Genomic DNA, 16,571 nt, shown 5'->3' with positions numbered 1-16,571 from the left:
TTGTGCTCTTTCCAAAATATTATTCATGACAGATTGCAGAATCTCTAGATTCTGATTTAACTCCCTTATTCCGTTCCTGAAGTATTTCTTCAATACTTGCTGGGTTTGCGGTTGTTTACTTGGAGTCTTTCTTTAAGACATTGCCATACGAAAAAAATCAGGGCTAGTCAAGTCTGGAGAACGTGGTACCATTTGAAATTGCTATAGCGAGAGATAATGTTGTCGCCAAAGCATTGCCTGATTTTTTGGTAAACAATTTAACAACTGGCGTAGTACTTATCCAAAATTAATTTCTAAAATATTATCTGTGAAATATCTATAAAAGAGAAAAAAAATAATCATTAATAGTAAAATGACAAAGATTTGTAACCATTAAGTGACTTTTTGGACACCCTGAATATATATATATATATATATATATATATATATATATATATATAGGGGTTTTCCAAAAGAAATACTTATTTAGCGATATTAAGAAACAACTGCGAAAAGTTATTTTTATTTTTTTCGCTACCGTAGCATATTTTTCTTTAATAATTATATATATATATATATATATATATATATATATATATGAGGTGTTCCAAAAGTAATGCCTCCTATTTTTTATTCAACCTGAATGGATCAAAGGGATTGCAAATTGCATTGTTATGATGACTGTATCATACTAAAATGGGTGACCAATTTGGGAATTCCAGCCGCTGTATGTAAGAGAACGTAGACACCTTCCTGCAAGAGTTGCAAAAGCCTAATGTCGTCATTACTCCTAACAGAAGTATACAGGTGATTGGGGACCGCTTGTGAACTTTATATTCCTATGGAACCTCCTCCTTCGGAGAACACCGGTTAAACCCAGATAGGGTTAGTAGCATTTCACACACAAAACTTTATACTTTCCGCCTCTGCTAAGATGCTGCTTTTTGGATGTCCAAGCTTAGCAGTGCAACAATTCAAAAAATTATCTAATCTTTGTAACTAAAAACAAAAATAAATCAGATTCTAAAAATGCATACCTTTCCACGTATTACCCTCATCCCAGCACTTCTCGTCTCATTTGTCTCTCCTCCTATCTCACAGATTCAACCAAAGGACAAGCAGCATGTTGCTAAGACGGAAAAGAAATTCTCAACATAATCCTACCAACAGCTTTTGTTTTTTTCTCTTGTTCACCCCAAAACAAGGTATATTGCATCTTGGACGTAAGGAGTTATTTTCTGTGACGTCCAACGATGATAGAAGCAGCTTATCCTGCCTTGACAGAGTTCAAAATAGACTTCGTAGCTTAGTGGGGGATGCCCTCTTCTCTTCCCTGCAACCTCTTTCCCACAGAAGAAACGCTGTGAGCCTGCCTCTGCTTTATTGTTATTTCCATGGCAAGTGCTCGTCTGAGCTCCAATCTATGCCCCCTACACTTGCCAATTTTTCACGAAAACACCCAGCTAGCTGAAACCACGGTCAATAATTTTCCCCACTCTTTATCTGTGCTGAAACCGAAACGTAGATTCCATGAACTGCACGCCTGCGGAACTCTCTTCCGTTAGTCTGTTTTCCAGCTGACTATAATTTGGTTGTCTTCAAGTCCAATATAAACAAATTCTTGATTAACTGTTCCATTAAAATAATCCAATTTACCAAATTTCTACTACTAACGATTACTAAGAAATTATTCCATTGACTACTGTACACTCAATAACCCTTATCCACGAGTGGCCTCTGGGCCTGGATAAGTGGTGACCCTTGGGTTAAAAAAAAATATATCTATAGGCAACTATGTAAGGAGATGAGCGAGATGTCTGTTCACATTACAATTAAACTTCTACATGTTACTACAGTCAGGGAAGCAGTAAACAGGGAAGAAATTTCAAAGTCTATCAGTCCGAGGGAAGAAGCTATTAGTGTAGAAGGATTTTGGGCATCTAGAGATCATTACAGTGAAAAGGTGGGATTTTGCTGCTAGACGGGTTTGTCAAGTGTGTGCATGTTGATGGGAGTAGCAGTGCAATTAGTTTCTCATAGCACAGTCCATTAAACTATTTGTAAAGCAGACAGTGATACAACATTGCAGTGATGGGACAGAGGTTGGAGCTTGATTGATAGTGTGAAACCTATAAGATTGGCAACTTTTTTTTTGGACCTTATCTAATAGAGAAAAAATAGTGGTTGATGCACTAGCACATGCATGGCTAACTTAAGTATCATTAAGTTAAGTATCTGGACAACCATTAAATAGGATTTGGCTGAGCTCTCTAGTCCACAGGTTATCAGCATTTGATCATGGAATCATAATTGCTAAGAAATCCTGTGTGACCTTGTCTTAAGACTATTCTGCAAAGGCCACCATAGTTCAGACCATGGAAGAATTTAGCTTTTTTCTTTATTTTTTTCTAATGAGAATCACTACTTATCAAGGCTCAAAGGCCACTTGAGGATAAGGGTTAATGAGTGTATGGTAGTCACTGAGCCAACAGTGACTTAATAGTTCCTATTGCCTCTCCACAAGGGCGGAGTTAGACACAATGTGGGAAAAATTCAGCTCCTCAAAAAGGGGCACCCTGGATAGGAATAAAAATTATCTCCATCTAGAACGATTTCTCCTCCATTGATTGAGGTCAGGTGAAGTGTAGTATCAGAACAGATATTAAACTTTACTCCCAGCTAAAAAAGCCAAGTAAGTTAGTGGTAGAAATGGATTATTTAGGAGGGCGGATCAACAAGAACTTCCTTACATGAGACTTAAAGACGACCATATTGTAGTCAGCTGGAAAACGGAATCGAGTTCCACAGGCAAGCAGTTCTAGGAAAGAAGCTCTATTTATAACATTTGCATTCAGATTTAAGGCACACATAGAGAATGAGGGAAACTGTTCGTAGTCGTTGAAGCTAGACAAGTGTTTTTTGTGAAATTTTTGCAGGTGGAGAACCATAGATTGAAGCTTAGATGAGCTCAACCGGGCCAAGGTGAACATCGTTGCCACAGAAACAATCACCCGATAGAGATTAGAAAGCAAAAATAACTTACCTTTCCATTCAAAGGCCCTGGGATCAACTTAGGATATTTTTGAGACGATGTGTTTCCATGACCAAGTTTACCATAATCACCTGTTTAAAAAAAAAAAAAAAAAAAAAAAAAAAAAGAAAAAAAAAAAGGTATTAATATTAGATTAACTAGAATATCCATTCATTACATGATTTTGATTGTAGAAATTGTCAAAACTTAAGGGGTTAAACTTAAGGGGCCATGAAAATAAATTGAAATCATGCTTGATTGGTGTCTAATGAATAGGTCTAGGACAACAGAATATTCTTTTCATTTTTTGAACTCTCGAGTGTGTATCCATTGATATCTTATATGCTTTTATATAGAGTGATGTGGTTTTCGGTTAATTAACTGTGTCGGATATATACTCGAGAGTCAAAACAATGATAAGAATATTCTGTTGTCATAGTCCCTACTAATGATGGATGGAATTCAATGCAAATCTGTGAAATTAAATTTTTAAAATCATGCCCTCCAAAAACCCTTTAAAATACAAGGTGTTCCAGAAGTCTTAGACAATTTTTAAGACTTTCTATCTACTGAACTATGTATATTAAATGAAAGTGACATGATTTTAAAGCTAAATTAATCAAGTTCAACTTGAATATTAATGATTATATATATATATATATATATATATATATATATTTATTTCGGCATGCTTTTAATATCCTTAATAGTTTTTGAGATATTTAATGTTCAAATGTGTTCACGACTTGTGAAACAAGAACACTGTATTCCAAAGAAACTCAAAGTTCGGAAATATTATCTGATGTACAATATTTTTTGTTGAAATTTCTTAAAAATCAAAACTGTCTGAATTTTCACAAAGAGCTTCAAACTTTTTACTTTGCACGAAACTAAAGCAAAATAAATATAGCCCACATTTGGACTCTTATGCCTAGCAGCTGTGTTCCAAAATGTATAATGATCGTTTATTTAGTCTAGGAGTGAATCTTGTACATATAAACTTGCCTAACTTTATAAAGATACTAACATCATGATTTAGCATAATTTAAGGGAGAAGGGGAATAAAAATAAGTAAAAATTAAAATATACAATTTGAGTATATGTCTAAAATACATTTTTTTTTTATTATCAAAAAGCTTTTAATGTAGCACATGGGTATTTGTAAAGTATAATCAATCATACCAAACTAAATAATGTTTTGTTGGCATCTTGTGTCCTATTGATCTAAGGTTGGTCGTTTTTGTTTTATGGCATATCAACCCTTTTTTTTTTTTTACACAGTGATCAGAAGCCACTCAGGGATAAGGGTTATTGCAAGTACATTACGTTAGTGTGGAGATTTGATGAAGTGTTTACTTAAGGGGGTGGTGCATTAGGAATTTGTTAACGTTGGACTTGAAGACATCCAAGTTGTAGTCCGGTGGGAAGCAGGCAGACGAAACAGAGTTCCACAGGCGTGCAGTTCTAAGAAAGAAGCCTTGTTCATGGAATCCGCGTTTTGATTTAGGCACAGATATAGAGTGGGGGAAACCCCTTTTCAGGTTATTTAATGCCAAATCCGGTGATTTTAAAGAAAAATTTTTTACTAGATTATATTTGTTTTTTTCAATTCGGTTTCTATTTAACTCACAGTTTGGACCCTAACAGGTACTACCACTCTGGGTCAGAGTGGACCTGGGAGCAATGGCAATTAAAGGGTGGCTCCACTCCCAAAAGCCCACAAGCTGGGGCCTCACCATCAGATGTAGTTTAAGGTCATATCTAGAACTTATTGATCTAAGGGACAATTTTTTAGAGTCTATAACTAAAAATGCAATAATGAAAACAATTTTTTTTATGCAAATCGCTTCAAACAAGGCATGAAGCCACTTAAAATAAAGAACTAAAACAGAAAAAAAAAAATGCCACTTAGAGTTAAAAAACTAGCCAACAATAAATGTTATATGGATAGATTCCAACCCAGAAAACAGCAATTTTCCCATTTTGTCAGAAACATTCCTGACGGAATGTGAGGACTAATGAATAAAATAAGAGAAGCAAGAGTTATGAGGCCACCAAAAGCCCAAGAGCCACTTTCTACTTTCCATGTTAGATAAAGCCAACCTAAAAATTGAGAAAATGTCCAGTACCTCTTGAAACAAGCCAAAAACTATATGATTGCCCAACAGTTACCTTTGTCATGTTTTTGAATAAAAAGTAAAAAACAACTTTAGGAAAAGCCCTATAATCACGACAAGGTATTGCTTCAGTATAATTGTTTTATTTAAAAAATTATTTTTTAATACGTTTCCAGATGTTAAACTTTTTTTTTTGGGGGGGGGGGTCACATGTTATTTTTATTTTTTATTTTATCTATATGAAGTAACTGAATCAAAATAGATATGAAGTTATCAAACATACACAAAGTGATCACTAAATGGACCGGGCAGCCACGATGCTGGTGAAGAAGAAAGTTCTGTATCAAGAATTAAGTACACTATACCATCTTCAATTTGAGTGGTATAATTTGAGTGTTGAAGAAATTATTGAGATCCATTAAGGCATTCTATTAGTGCCACATTGTTTGCAAGAAGCTGATTAAAATTGAAATCAACCCACCAACAATACCATACTAACAGACAAGTCGTTAAGTTCATCAGTGAGAAGATTTAAAAAAATTCCTAGTGTGCCAGGCTTGCGGTACACAAGCATACAACCAATCGCATGTATTAAAGTTCAATCTACGAATATATAATCAATATTTGTAAAATTGAGTCTACAAGACTTCCCTTGTACTGTTAGCCAAAATCAGTCTTAGAACAGTTACCTATTTTTTGCCCATTTAAACCCTCAGTCTTAGGCAAAACATTGGGCTAAAACAGCCAAATGACACCGTTTCATGATAAACAATGCCTTAATTTTTTAAAATTCGGTACCATTGAAAACCCCTATTTAGACAAGTATGAATTTTAGGAGAAAAATAAAAATTAGTCCCAAAAAGTGTTTTTCACCTTTAAAACATCCTGGAATTTTCCCAGGGTCAAATATTACGTTTCCAGATATATATTCATGTGGTCTTGCTTTTGGGTCATTTTCAGCAAAATCTAATAATCGAAAATGATTCTATGTTCGGGAAATGGCTCTTTTTGCCATTTTGACCCCATGGGGATGCAACCAGAATTTTCCCATAGTCAAATATTACGTTTCCAGATGTATATCCATATGGTCTTGCTTTTGGGTAATTTTCAGTAAAAAGATTCTATGTCCCGAAAAGTGCTATTTTTGGCCATTTTGACACCTTTTGACCCTCTGGGGACGCAACCAAAACTTTTATCAAAAATCCGAGGATCTCACATTTCCTTCCTTGAGTAATTGTAACTTCATGCAAAATTTCAGAAAAATTTAATCAGAATTTGGGGAACGAACAGATGAGGGTGAATTCTAAGGTCCAAATCCGACTAAGTCGATGGAGAAAAAATGTACGAAAGCGTAATAAGATTCATCTCAAAATTCATCAAAACTACACCTGACCCCACTCTCTCCATACAGATATGTAGGGTCGTGCTTCAAAACAATACTGATTTGCTGAAAATTCGTCACCTATTGAAAGTTTTAGGCAGACATACAAATGTACATACATACATTTAAACAGACAGGTGAGATTTATATTATAGACAACAATTACTATATTGTCCGATTGACTACTGTACACTCTTTAACCCTTATCCTCAAGTGGCCTCTGGGCCTTGATAAGTGGTGATGCCTATGTAAAAAGAAATAAATATAAATAAAAAACATGGATGTGCAAAGAATTTAAAAAATAATGATTATTACGGTACAGTAGTTCGTTGATAATCATTTTTCTCTTCCTATTTTGTTTCTGTGGCAAACGAACGCTGTTAAATGTAAAAATCGAAAAAACAAAAACAAAAAAGAAAACAGAAAAATGAACGCTAAAACTTCTGAAAAAAAAAAAAAAAACCATGTGAAAAATGGCTTAAATAAGCCTGTTTCGATATTAAAATTTAAAAAATCGGTGGGTACCCAGGTGTTTTTGGGTGTGTGTGGTCGGTCGGGGGTGTTAATGAAAACCTAAGGATAAGCGAAGTAAAAAGAAAAACCCAGAAAAACGAACGTTACGTGAAAAATGGCTTAAATAACACTGCTTCAATATTTAAATTTAAAAAATCAAAAAAAAAAAAAAGAATAGACATCCCACACCACGATGCGAACCCAAAACGTTTAGATAATGAACCAACGCTCTAACCAACTGAGCTAACACGATGTAAATGAAATTTAGTCAGTTCTTCAACTATTTAAACTAAATCAGGTCATGCCGTCATCTGACGCATGCATAGAACCGATCTCGTCATGAGAAGACGGTTTTTGTTGATTCTCCCCCTCCCCTGTAGAAAATTGCTGATTTCAGGGTGAAAAAATTAACGTTTTTGGCCAATTTTTCAATATTCTTTGGGCGAAGGATGGCGCTTCAATATGATAGCAAGTTTGTCAATTTTTGTTCTGTCTGTCGAAAGTTTTTAGCAGACATACAAACACACATACATATATACAGCCATTTTCGCTTTTATATATATAGATTATAAGAAACCTTCTCAACCACTAATAGTCAAATTAATAATAATACACTACCTGAAAGTAGTGTGTTCAAACTTCTTGACTTAACGTTCACAGGGAACAGGAATTGGAACAGATACATTGAGGGTATTGCCAAGACTTGCAAAGAAGGGTTCCATATTTTCAAGGATTTTTCAGGTTAATAATAGAAATAATACCTTTTAAAGGCAACTGATTATTACTCAGCATTTTATCCGTTGCACTACGGGTCCATTAATAAATAATTTAGTTCAAGATAAAATTATGAAATTAAGCAGAACAGAAAGCGAACTTTGATAGCCACATAACTCACTTATTTTGTCCTTCAGTCCTTATTTTCAATGGGTGATGTGTCTGACAGAAGAGAAAGGAATTGCTGTTTTCTAGGTTCAAATCTATTCGTCCCACATTTATCGTTGATTTGTTTTTTACTTAAAAGTAGTATCTTTTTAGCTTCTTACATCAAGTGGCTTCATGCCTTTCTTTGGAGCGATTTCTTAAAGAAAAGAAAATTGAAATGAAAGTAAAAATGAAGGTGTCTTACCATCACCCCAACTGAAAACTTGTCCGTCTGTTGATACGGCTAACGTATGTCCATCGGATCCTTTAGAAGACGAAATCTTTTTAATTTGGCATTTGGGATCAAATGTCAATTTTTTAGGGACAGCTTGATTGCTTGAATCTCCCAGTCCGAGTCTGCCATAACTGCCTTTTCCACAGGCTGCGACTGAGCCATCATTTTGAACCACAAATGTACAGAACTGCCCAGCTTCAATCTAAGAAAAAAGACAAACATAAGTAAATCACTTCAAATACCACCACCACCACCATCATCATCATCATCTAATTTATAAAACTCACTATGTCTGTCTGTCTCCATATTTTAAAACTATATCTTCCAAAACTAAAAGTCATAGAGCGACACTAGGTGTCTCAATTTATTGGAGTTTTTATGAACCGTTCTTTCATGGGTCTTGGTTAGGGTTAGTTAGGGTTATGGGTCCGAGCTGCTTAAAATAGTTTTTAAGAGTCAAAAAGGGGCCAGAATTGAAAAAAATCGTTATACATTTTGTACATTCATCTTAGTTTATTTTTAATCAGTTTAATGCGTTGTCACGTTGGTACAGTGGTAACGTCACCAGCTTTGAATGCTACAGTTTTGCTTTCGGTTTTGATTCTAGCTGATGGCAGCCAAATACTTTTTTTTTTACTTTTGAAATCACGACTCTATAATAATATATACGAAATCTGGAAAAATTAAAATATCATATTTAAGCATATTTTATGACCAGGCAAAGCCCCTCCTCCCACTAGAAATGATGATACAGGGTTCATACAGATTTTTAATGTTCATTTTTAAGGTCTTCTCCAGACAAAATTCAAGTTTACAAACAAAAGTTGATATATAAAGAATGATATAATAAGCAAAAAAAAAAAATAATTAATATTCAAAACAATTTTAATAGTATTTATTTCAATTTTGAATTTCACTTCAATTACATCCATAAAGTATACGGATAACATTGGATAGTTTCATGATAAAGGGACATAACTCTTTTTTCAAAAATACCAGAAATAGTATGACGTGATTTCAGAAAAATTTATTTAATTTGATTTTATTTTTTATTTTATTTATTTTTTTTTATTACATTTTCACCCCAAACAAGGCACATTGCCACTTTGGTGTAGGGGGCTACTATCAGGGGCAACAACTACTGGGGCACTATGTAGGGATTTGGGCAGCAAGATGTCTGTTCACGTTGCATTTGAACTTTTGCACGTCAGTACAGTTGGGGAAGCAGGGACCTAGAATGAAATTCCAAAGTCTAGCGGTTCTGGGGAAGAAACTACTGGGTAGAAAGATCTTTTACATCTAGGGATCTCTACAGTGTGCTGGTGGGATTTTGCAGCCTGTCGGGTCTGTCGAGGGTGTTCACTTCATGGGGACACAAGTGCTTGCAGTTCGTTAGAGCATTCACCATTAAAAATATTTTAATAGTATTTTTTCGATTTTATTTTTAATATTCCAACACAAATTTTTACCGAATATAAAAAACACGATTTTCAAACCCTTTTCAAGATATTTTCTATATTTCCATATAAGGCCTTTTCAATACAAAGCTCAAAATTCAAGGCCTTTTCAAGCACTGTAATAGTAATATTCATTTTAGCAAGTGTGTTCCTCCATGTCTTAACAAGGAAATTTTTTATACTAAAAATTAATCAGGAGCATTAACATGGACAAAATTTAAAAAAAAATAAAAGTAAATGACTTAAAATATCATCATAATCATAATAATATTCAGTTTAACATTCAGGTTACATGCTAGCATGTGCTACACGGTTTTTAGATTTTTTTTTTTTTAACTAGAAAGAGAGGGGGGGCACTGCTTATCAAGGCCTGAAGGTCACTTAAGGATAAGGGTTAATGAGTGTCAGTTAGCCAGTAAGACAACACTGTGATTATCAGTAATGGTGGAATTTGGGTAGTGTTTGTTGATTTGAGAGGATGGCTCAACAGGAACTTGCTTAAATTAGACTTGAAAACAGCCATGTTATAGTAAGCTGGGAAGCAACCCCACAGCACTTTGCTCATAGAATTTACATTTAGTTTTATGCATAGATAGATAATTATGTTAACACACCGGCTTCCACTGGATCACCAAGTTAAGCAACGTTGACCCTGCTCAGTACTAAATGGATGACCATTTGAGACTTCCAGGTGTTGTATGTGCTCTTGTTCATCTCAACATTGTTTCCAGTCGTCCTGGACTTCTCCTTGCCACTGGATTCAAACAGTGCCGATTCAGAAGAGGTGGTGATTGGGGTAAACCTAACAATCACACACACAGCTGCCCCTACAGTGCTATCCTTTGTCTTTCGAGACTGAACAGAGGTATCAGGATAAGGGAAATTGTTAGCAGTTGTTATAACCAGATGAGTGTCAACTGTGATGTTTGATGAGGTGGAGCTCAGTTAAGTACCTAATATGAAATAATGATAGAGCAGAGATAAACTCACTATGTCTCTTCTGTGAGTGAGAAAGAGGAAGCTGGATGGAGAAGAGGGCTTTGCCCACCAGACTTTGAAAGCATCAAGGCAAGAAAGGGTATTCTTAGCAGCAGCTCCTCAGACGTATCAACAAACGTGTTTGGCTCCTATACAAGTAGAGGATTGTGTTAGGAGTGAGATACCTTTTGGAGCAGTGGAATGATCCAACCATTTTACTGGCTTGACTTCCAAACATATATCTGGTCAGGTTTCTTTATAAGTCATTTCCTTAACTGAAGCAAGATTTTTATAGGCCGGATACCATTCCTGAGGTGAACCCATTAAGCAAATAAATCACTTAGTATGTAACATTGTGTGATAATGGTATGTAGAAACCCAGCAATAAGTGGTCACGGTTGGCGTGTGTCCACTGTAGAGACGCGCTAGCATTTGAAGCATTTTTGCTGTTTACATATGGTCAAAGAAGTTTATAGATAGCTTGTGTGGTAATAAAACTTTTCAAATGAACTTGTGATGTGAGGCTGTATAAGGTGTTAATTTTGGTCAAAATCGCCCATTCCTTTCATCGGATTTTTTTGATTATCGATACTTATTGTACACATTGTGATACAAAACCTAAGCATACTGAGTATACTAAGTAATATACATAAATAAAATTATGTATATACTAAGTAATATACATAAATAAAATTATGTATATACTAAGTAATATACATAAATAAAATTATGTATATACTAAGTAATATACATAAATAAAATTATGTATATACTAAGTAATATTGATAAATAAAATTATGTATATACTAAGTAATATTGATAAACAAAATTATGTATATACTAAGTAATATAGATAAATAAAATCATGTATATACTAAGTAATAAACATAAATAAAATTATGTATATACTAAGTAATATACATAAATAAAATTATGTATATACTAAGTAATATTAAGAAATAAAATGATGTATATACTAATATAGATAAATAAAATTATGTATATACTAAGTAATATATATAAATAAAATTATGTATATACTAAGTAATATATATAAATAAAATTATGTATATACTCAGTAATATACATAAATAAAATTATGTATATACTAAGTAATATTGATAAATAAAATTATGTATATACTAAGTAATATAGATAAATAAAATTATGTATGTACTAAGTAATATGCATAAATAAAATTATGTATATACTAAGTAATATACATAAATAAAATTATGTATATACTAAGTAATATACATAAATAAAATTATGTATATACTAAGTAATATATATAAATAAAATTATGTATATACTAAGTAATATAGATAAATAAAATTATGTATATACTCAGTAATATGCATAAATAAAATTATGTATATACTAAGTAATATACATAAATAAAATTATGTATATACTAAGTAATATTGATAAATAAAATTATGTATGTACTAAGTAATATGCATAAATAAAATTATGTATATACTAAGTAATATACATAAATAAAATTATATATATACTAAGTAATATACATAAATAAAAATTTTGTATATACTAAGTAATATACATAAATAAAATTATGTATATACCAAGTAATATACATAAATAAAATTATGTATATACTAAGTAATAAAGCATATTTGTGTAAAATTTCATAAAAATCAATCCAGCCACACGTGCATACACAGACACACACAAACTTCCTTTTATATAATAGTATATTAAACTAGTTTTTATATATATTCCACTATTAAAATCAAGAGATAATGCTACTGAATCTATGTTTAGAATCCTTATTCCAATTTTGATGTAATTCATTACGTGAATTTGATGCTAGAAAATATCTAAAATTTAGGGCTTACACTTAAGGGATCTTAATTCCAATTCAGAAAATTTTGTTCAATTGCTGTCTAATGACTGAATACAATTTAATGCAAATCTGAGGTTATGTCAATCTTATGACTGTTAAAAATCATTTAAATTAACTCACAGAAACTAAAATTCCAGAAACATTTATGAATTGATGTTGAATACTTATTCAAATTTCACAAAAATCGGAATTTTCACAACGGGCTTCCACCCCATTTTATGCATAAAACTAAATGTTTATTTAAATTTGCTCTTATTTAGGAAAACAAAAATAAAATAAAAATTTTAGGTATACTTACTTGTCACGGCATGAAGATGTTATATTCCAAAAAATCACAAAAATTGATGAAGTATTTTTTTTTTTATTTAAGAAAATCAAATTTTACGATTTTTCACGATTAAGTATTTTTGGCAACCATTGATAAGCGGTTGCTTTTGGAGAGATTATGGGGGAGGTAACCAGTGATGAATTTTGAATTCAATTAAATACGGCAATTGGTTTCTTGCATCATGCACGTCATAAAATTTGATTTTTTTTTATTTAAAAAAACAAAAATAAAACGACTTAATCAAATTACATAATTTTTGGAATATGCTATCTTTATTCCATGATGAGTATGTACATCATAAAAACGTACATTTTCTTTAAAATTTTCATTATAAATGCAAGTCTAAATAAGCCCCACCTAAATCTAACTAAATATAGCCCACATTACCAAATCTTATGTCCTAAATTCATAATCATCATTCACTTAATTTGGTTTTGTTGTTTTTTTTACGGCCAGAAATTTGAAAAAAAGGTTTTATGCTTCAAATTCTTTACATCTTCAATTATGGTGTTTGGTTTGATTGTTTTGTAGAGGAAAATTATTGGTTTTGTTTTTGACTTTGCAGTGCATGATTACATTTTGTAAAAGGAAAGAAAAAAAATCAACATCAATGCTTGGTACATTTTAAGTCAGGAAGCCAGTGGTAATCTGCTTTGTTTGAGGTGAAAAAGAGTATAAAAAAAAAAACGTACCTGTTGACAGTCTCCGAATACAGTAGTGAGTTTAGGGGTTGTGACCTTTTCTTGGCTTCCTTCACCCAGTTGATGACTGCTGTTACTCCCCCAGACATATACCTCACAGACACCCCCCATCACTGACGAAGTGTTTCGATTCTCATCTGGACTCATGCAAGTGCTAGCATAATGAACGGCTAAATGGTAGACCTGCAAAAATGAAAGCAAAACAAAGAAATTAAAAGATAAAAATTGAGAAACATTTTTTTAACCACTACTTGGTCAAATTATATTCAGGATTTCTTAAAAAAAAAAAAAAAATTTGTGCAAAAATCGGTTTCAAATTCAAAAATTTGCATTATACAGCACAGATGAAAATTGCATTGTATCTTCATCAAAAATTCGGAAAAATGAGTAAGCAGAATCTTGACTATTGTATAAAACAAACTTTGTGTGTGTGAGTTCGTTTCTGATGGACTCGAAAATGGCTAGCTGATTTTTATGGACTTTCACACAAGTAAAAGGTATTGCCAGGCACATAAAGGTATTTTATGTGTCTGGCAACGTTTTTAGAGAGATTTTGTATTGGAATGTCTTCAATAAGTATCAATAATCGAATAATCCAATGAAAGAAAGAACAGGAGATTTTGACCAAAGTTAACACCTTATACAGCCTAACATTAAAAGTGTATTTGAGAAGTTTTATTACCATACAAGCCAAAAGACCCAACATATAAAATCAACAGTAGGTTCTTTGATATGACAGGGGCACGCTCAAAATGAATGTTTCTCTTTAAAGCACAATTGTACCATGATACTTGACTTTTGCATTTTAAACTTTAATTTAAACCATTATATATAAAAAATAAATTTATAAAATCAACAATAGGTTCTATACAGTGCAAGTTAAACTACAATGTATTGTAGACTAAGTAACTGTGGAGAAGCACATAAAGCTTCCTCCCAGTGCACCACGATGGGTCTTTAACTAGAACAGGCACTCAATCGTTTTGATTTAAAAATGAACGATTTCACCAATTTTGATGACAATAAAAATGAGAGTATGAAACTTTTGTTGATCTTTATTCAATCCCGAGCAACGTCAGGTGTTCCTGCTAGTAAAAATCATTTTCACATTTGATCAATCAGCCATTGATAAAATCTGAGATCCTGTAAAACAAGGGGAGATAAGTAAGTCTGTAATTTAGCCAAGCAAAAATGAATGGCAGATCGGCTAAATACAAAAGCTGACTAATTTTTGACTCGCAGGGAGCCCAGCATTTCATATTTATTATTATACTAGCGGGGAGTACCCAGCATTGCCCGGGTGTTTGTAGGTGTGTATAGGGGGCGGGGAAGTAATAACTCTGTTAAAAAAATTGGAAAAACCAAAACAAAAAACAGTGAAAAAAAAAAAATCAGAAAAAAAAATGTGCAATCTTAAGATAACAACGTTGTGTGTGTAGGGGTGGTGGGGAGAGGGGGGGGGGAAACTAAATTGAGGTGTAAAAAAAAAAAAAAAAAAAGAGTTGGTCGGAAAGTGGGCTTGAACCCAAAGCCTCAAGGCTAAGGCAGAAAAAAAAAAGCTTGACGCGTTACGCATACGCCAAAGAGAAATGACAAAATGAAACGTTTAAAAAACCAGCACGTTAAACTAACATAAACATTTTCTAGGTCAAACATGACGTCATGGTCGCAGTAGTCGTGGAAAAGGCAAAATGAAGGAAGGATTTTTTGCTACACCCTCCCTGTACAAAACTGGTGATTTTAGGGTGAAGGAATTAATGTTTTTGGCCAATTTTTCGATATTTGTTGGGCGAAGGTTCGAGCTTTAAAATGATATCTATGTGGCGAAAATCCGTCAAAAGTTTTTGCGAGACATACAAACATACACACATTTTCGCTTTTATATATATAGACTAGTGGGAGCTACCCGGCGTGGCCCAGGTGTTTGTCGGTGTGTGTGTTGGGGGGGGGGTGATCAAAACGTTGGCTGGGTGTTTGGAGGTGTAAAAGAAAAAAAAAGTTTTAGTAGGAAAGTAGGCTTTAACCCCGAACCTTTGATGAAAATCCGTGGCCTGTGTCGAAAGCTTTTGCGAGACATAAAAATATACATACACACATTTTCGCTTTAAAAAGTTAAACTTGTGCGCCACCACCGAGAATCAAAACCAAAGCATTTAGATTTATTTTTGCCTCTGTCGTTAATGACCGAGCTATGAAGACAGGTTTGCTGTAAGACTAAAAATTAAAACATGAACCAATAGCTATTACGTTATGCATGCATATTCATAATGCCGTTATTCAATCTTTACCTGGCAAATTTTATTTTTTTATTTTCACACTTTTGTATCAATTTTCCCTGGCTTAAACCTAAATATAAAGTTTCGCATGGGTTCGAGTACCTTATACACAAAGTTTCATGTCTGTAGACCAAAAACTCTAGGAATTTGGTAGGCAAAATGTTTTAAACAAAAATATATATGTATATATAATATATATATAGAAAGAGGTTTGTGTTTACTATAAACATTTTATGCAGATATTACTCAAGTATAAATCATGTAGAATATCTGCATGAATATAATTACATGTAATAGTTAACTGAAGATAATCATCCCTTAAGAAAACTGAAAAAACTAATAGAGAATTAATTAAAATGAATGTTAGAAGAACATGCAAATTAGCTAGATCTTTTGTTAGTGAATGCAAGTCCACGACCCATATATAACAAAGTTGTATTTTCTTTTAAAATAAATAGAAAAAAGGATTTTTAATATGAATATTAATACACACAAAAGAAAAATATATAAGAGTATAAAGTTTTACTGAATAATGTTTCCTAATTTTTGGCGAGAATACTTATTTTTACCTAATAGGTAAGTTTATGAAAATTTTTTTACTTGTGCCCCATACTGTATAAGCACCAGAATATTAATTCAAACCAGAAAATGCATAGAAAATGTAAGTTCTTTGATATGACAGGGCAATTATCTGTAAGCTTATATGTTCAGCTAAAAGTCCAAAACTATAAACCAAAGACCCACAAAGTTTATATGTTCTTCATTGGCATTATCCCAAATATATAAT

General features: G+C 32.9%; 1 protein-coding gene across 4 annotated transcripts in view; it reads right to left on the bottom strand.

Annotated features, from left to right (window-relative positions):
- The window catches only part of LOC145248252 (putative E3 ubiquitin-protein ligase HERC1), a 335,131-nt gene that overhangs the window by 255,417 nt on the left and 63,143 nt on the right, over positions 1-16,571 (bottom strand). For all 4 annotated transcript variants that reach the window (XM_080110122.1, XM_080110124.1, XM_080110123.1 and 1 more), the window contains exons 4-6: positions 13,500-13,691; positions 8,148-8,379; positions 3,023-3,102 (exon numbers count right to left, since the gene is read on the bottom strand). In XM_080110122.1, coding sequence (XP_079966248.1) covers positions 3,023-3,102; positions 8,148-8,379; positions 13,500-13,691 — 504 coding nt within the window. The remainder of the gene's footprint in view (positions 1-3,022; positions 3,103-8,147; positions 8,380-13,499; positions 13,692-16,571) is intronic.

This window comes from Euprymna scolopes, chromosome 26 (assembly GCF_053919585.1).
Source record: "Euprymna scolopes isolate OS-2025 chromosome 26, ASM5391958v1, whole genome shotgun sequence".
NCBI lineage: Eukaryota > Metazoa > Mollusca > Cephalopoda > Sepiida > Sepiolidae > Euprymna > Euprymna scolopes.
Note: the sequence above shows the minus strand (reverse complement) of the source record. Positions and strands in the feature narration are given on the sequence as shown.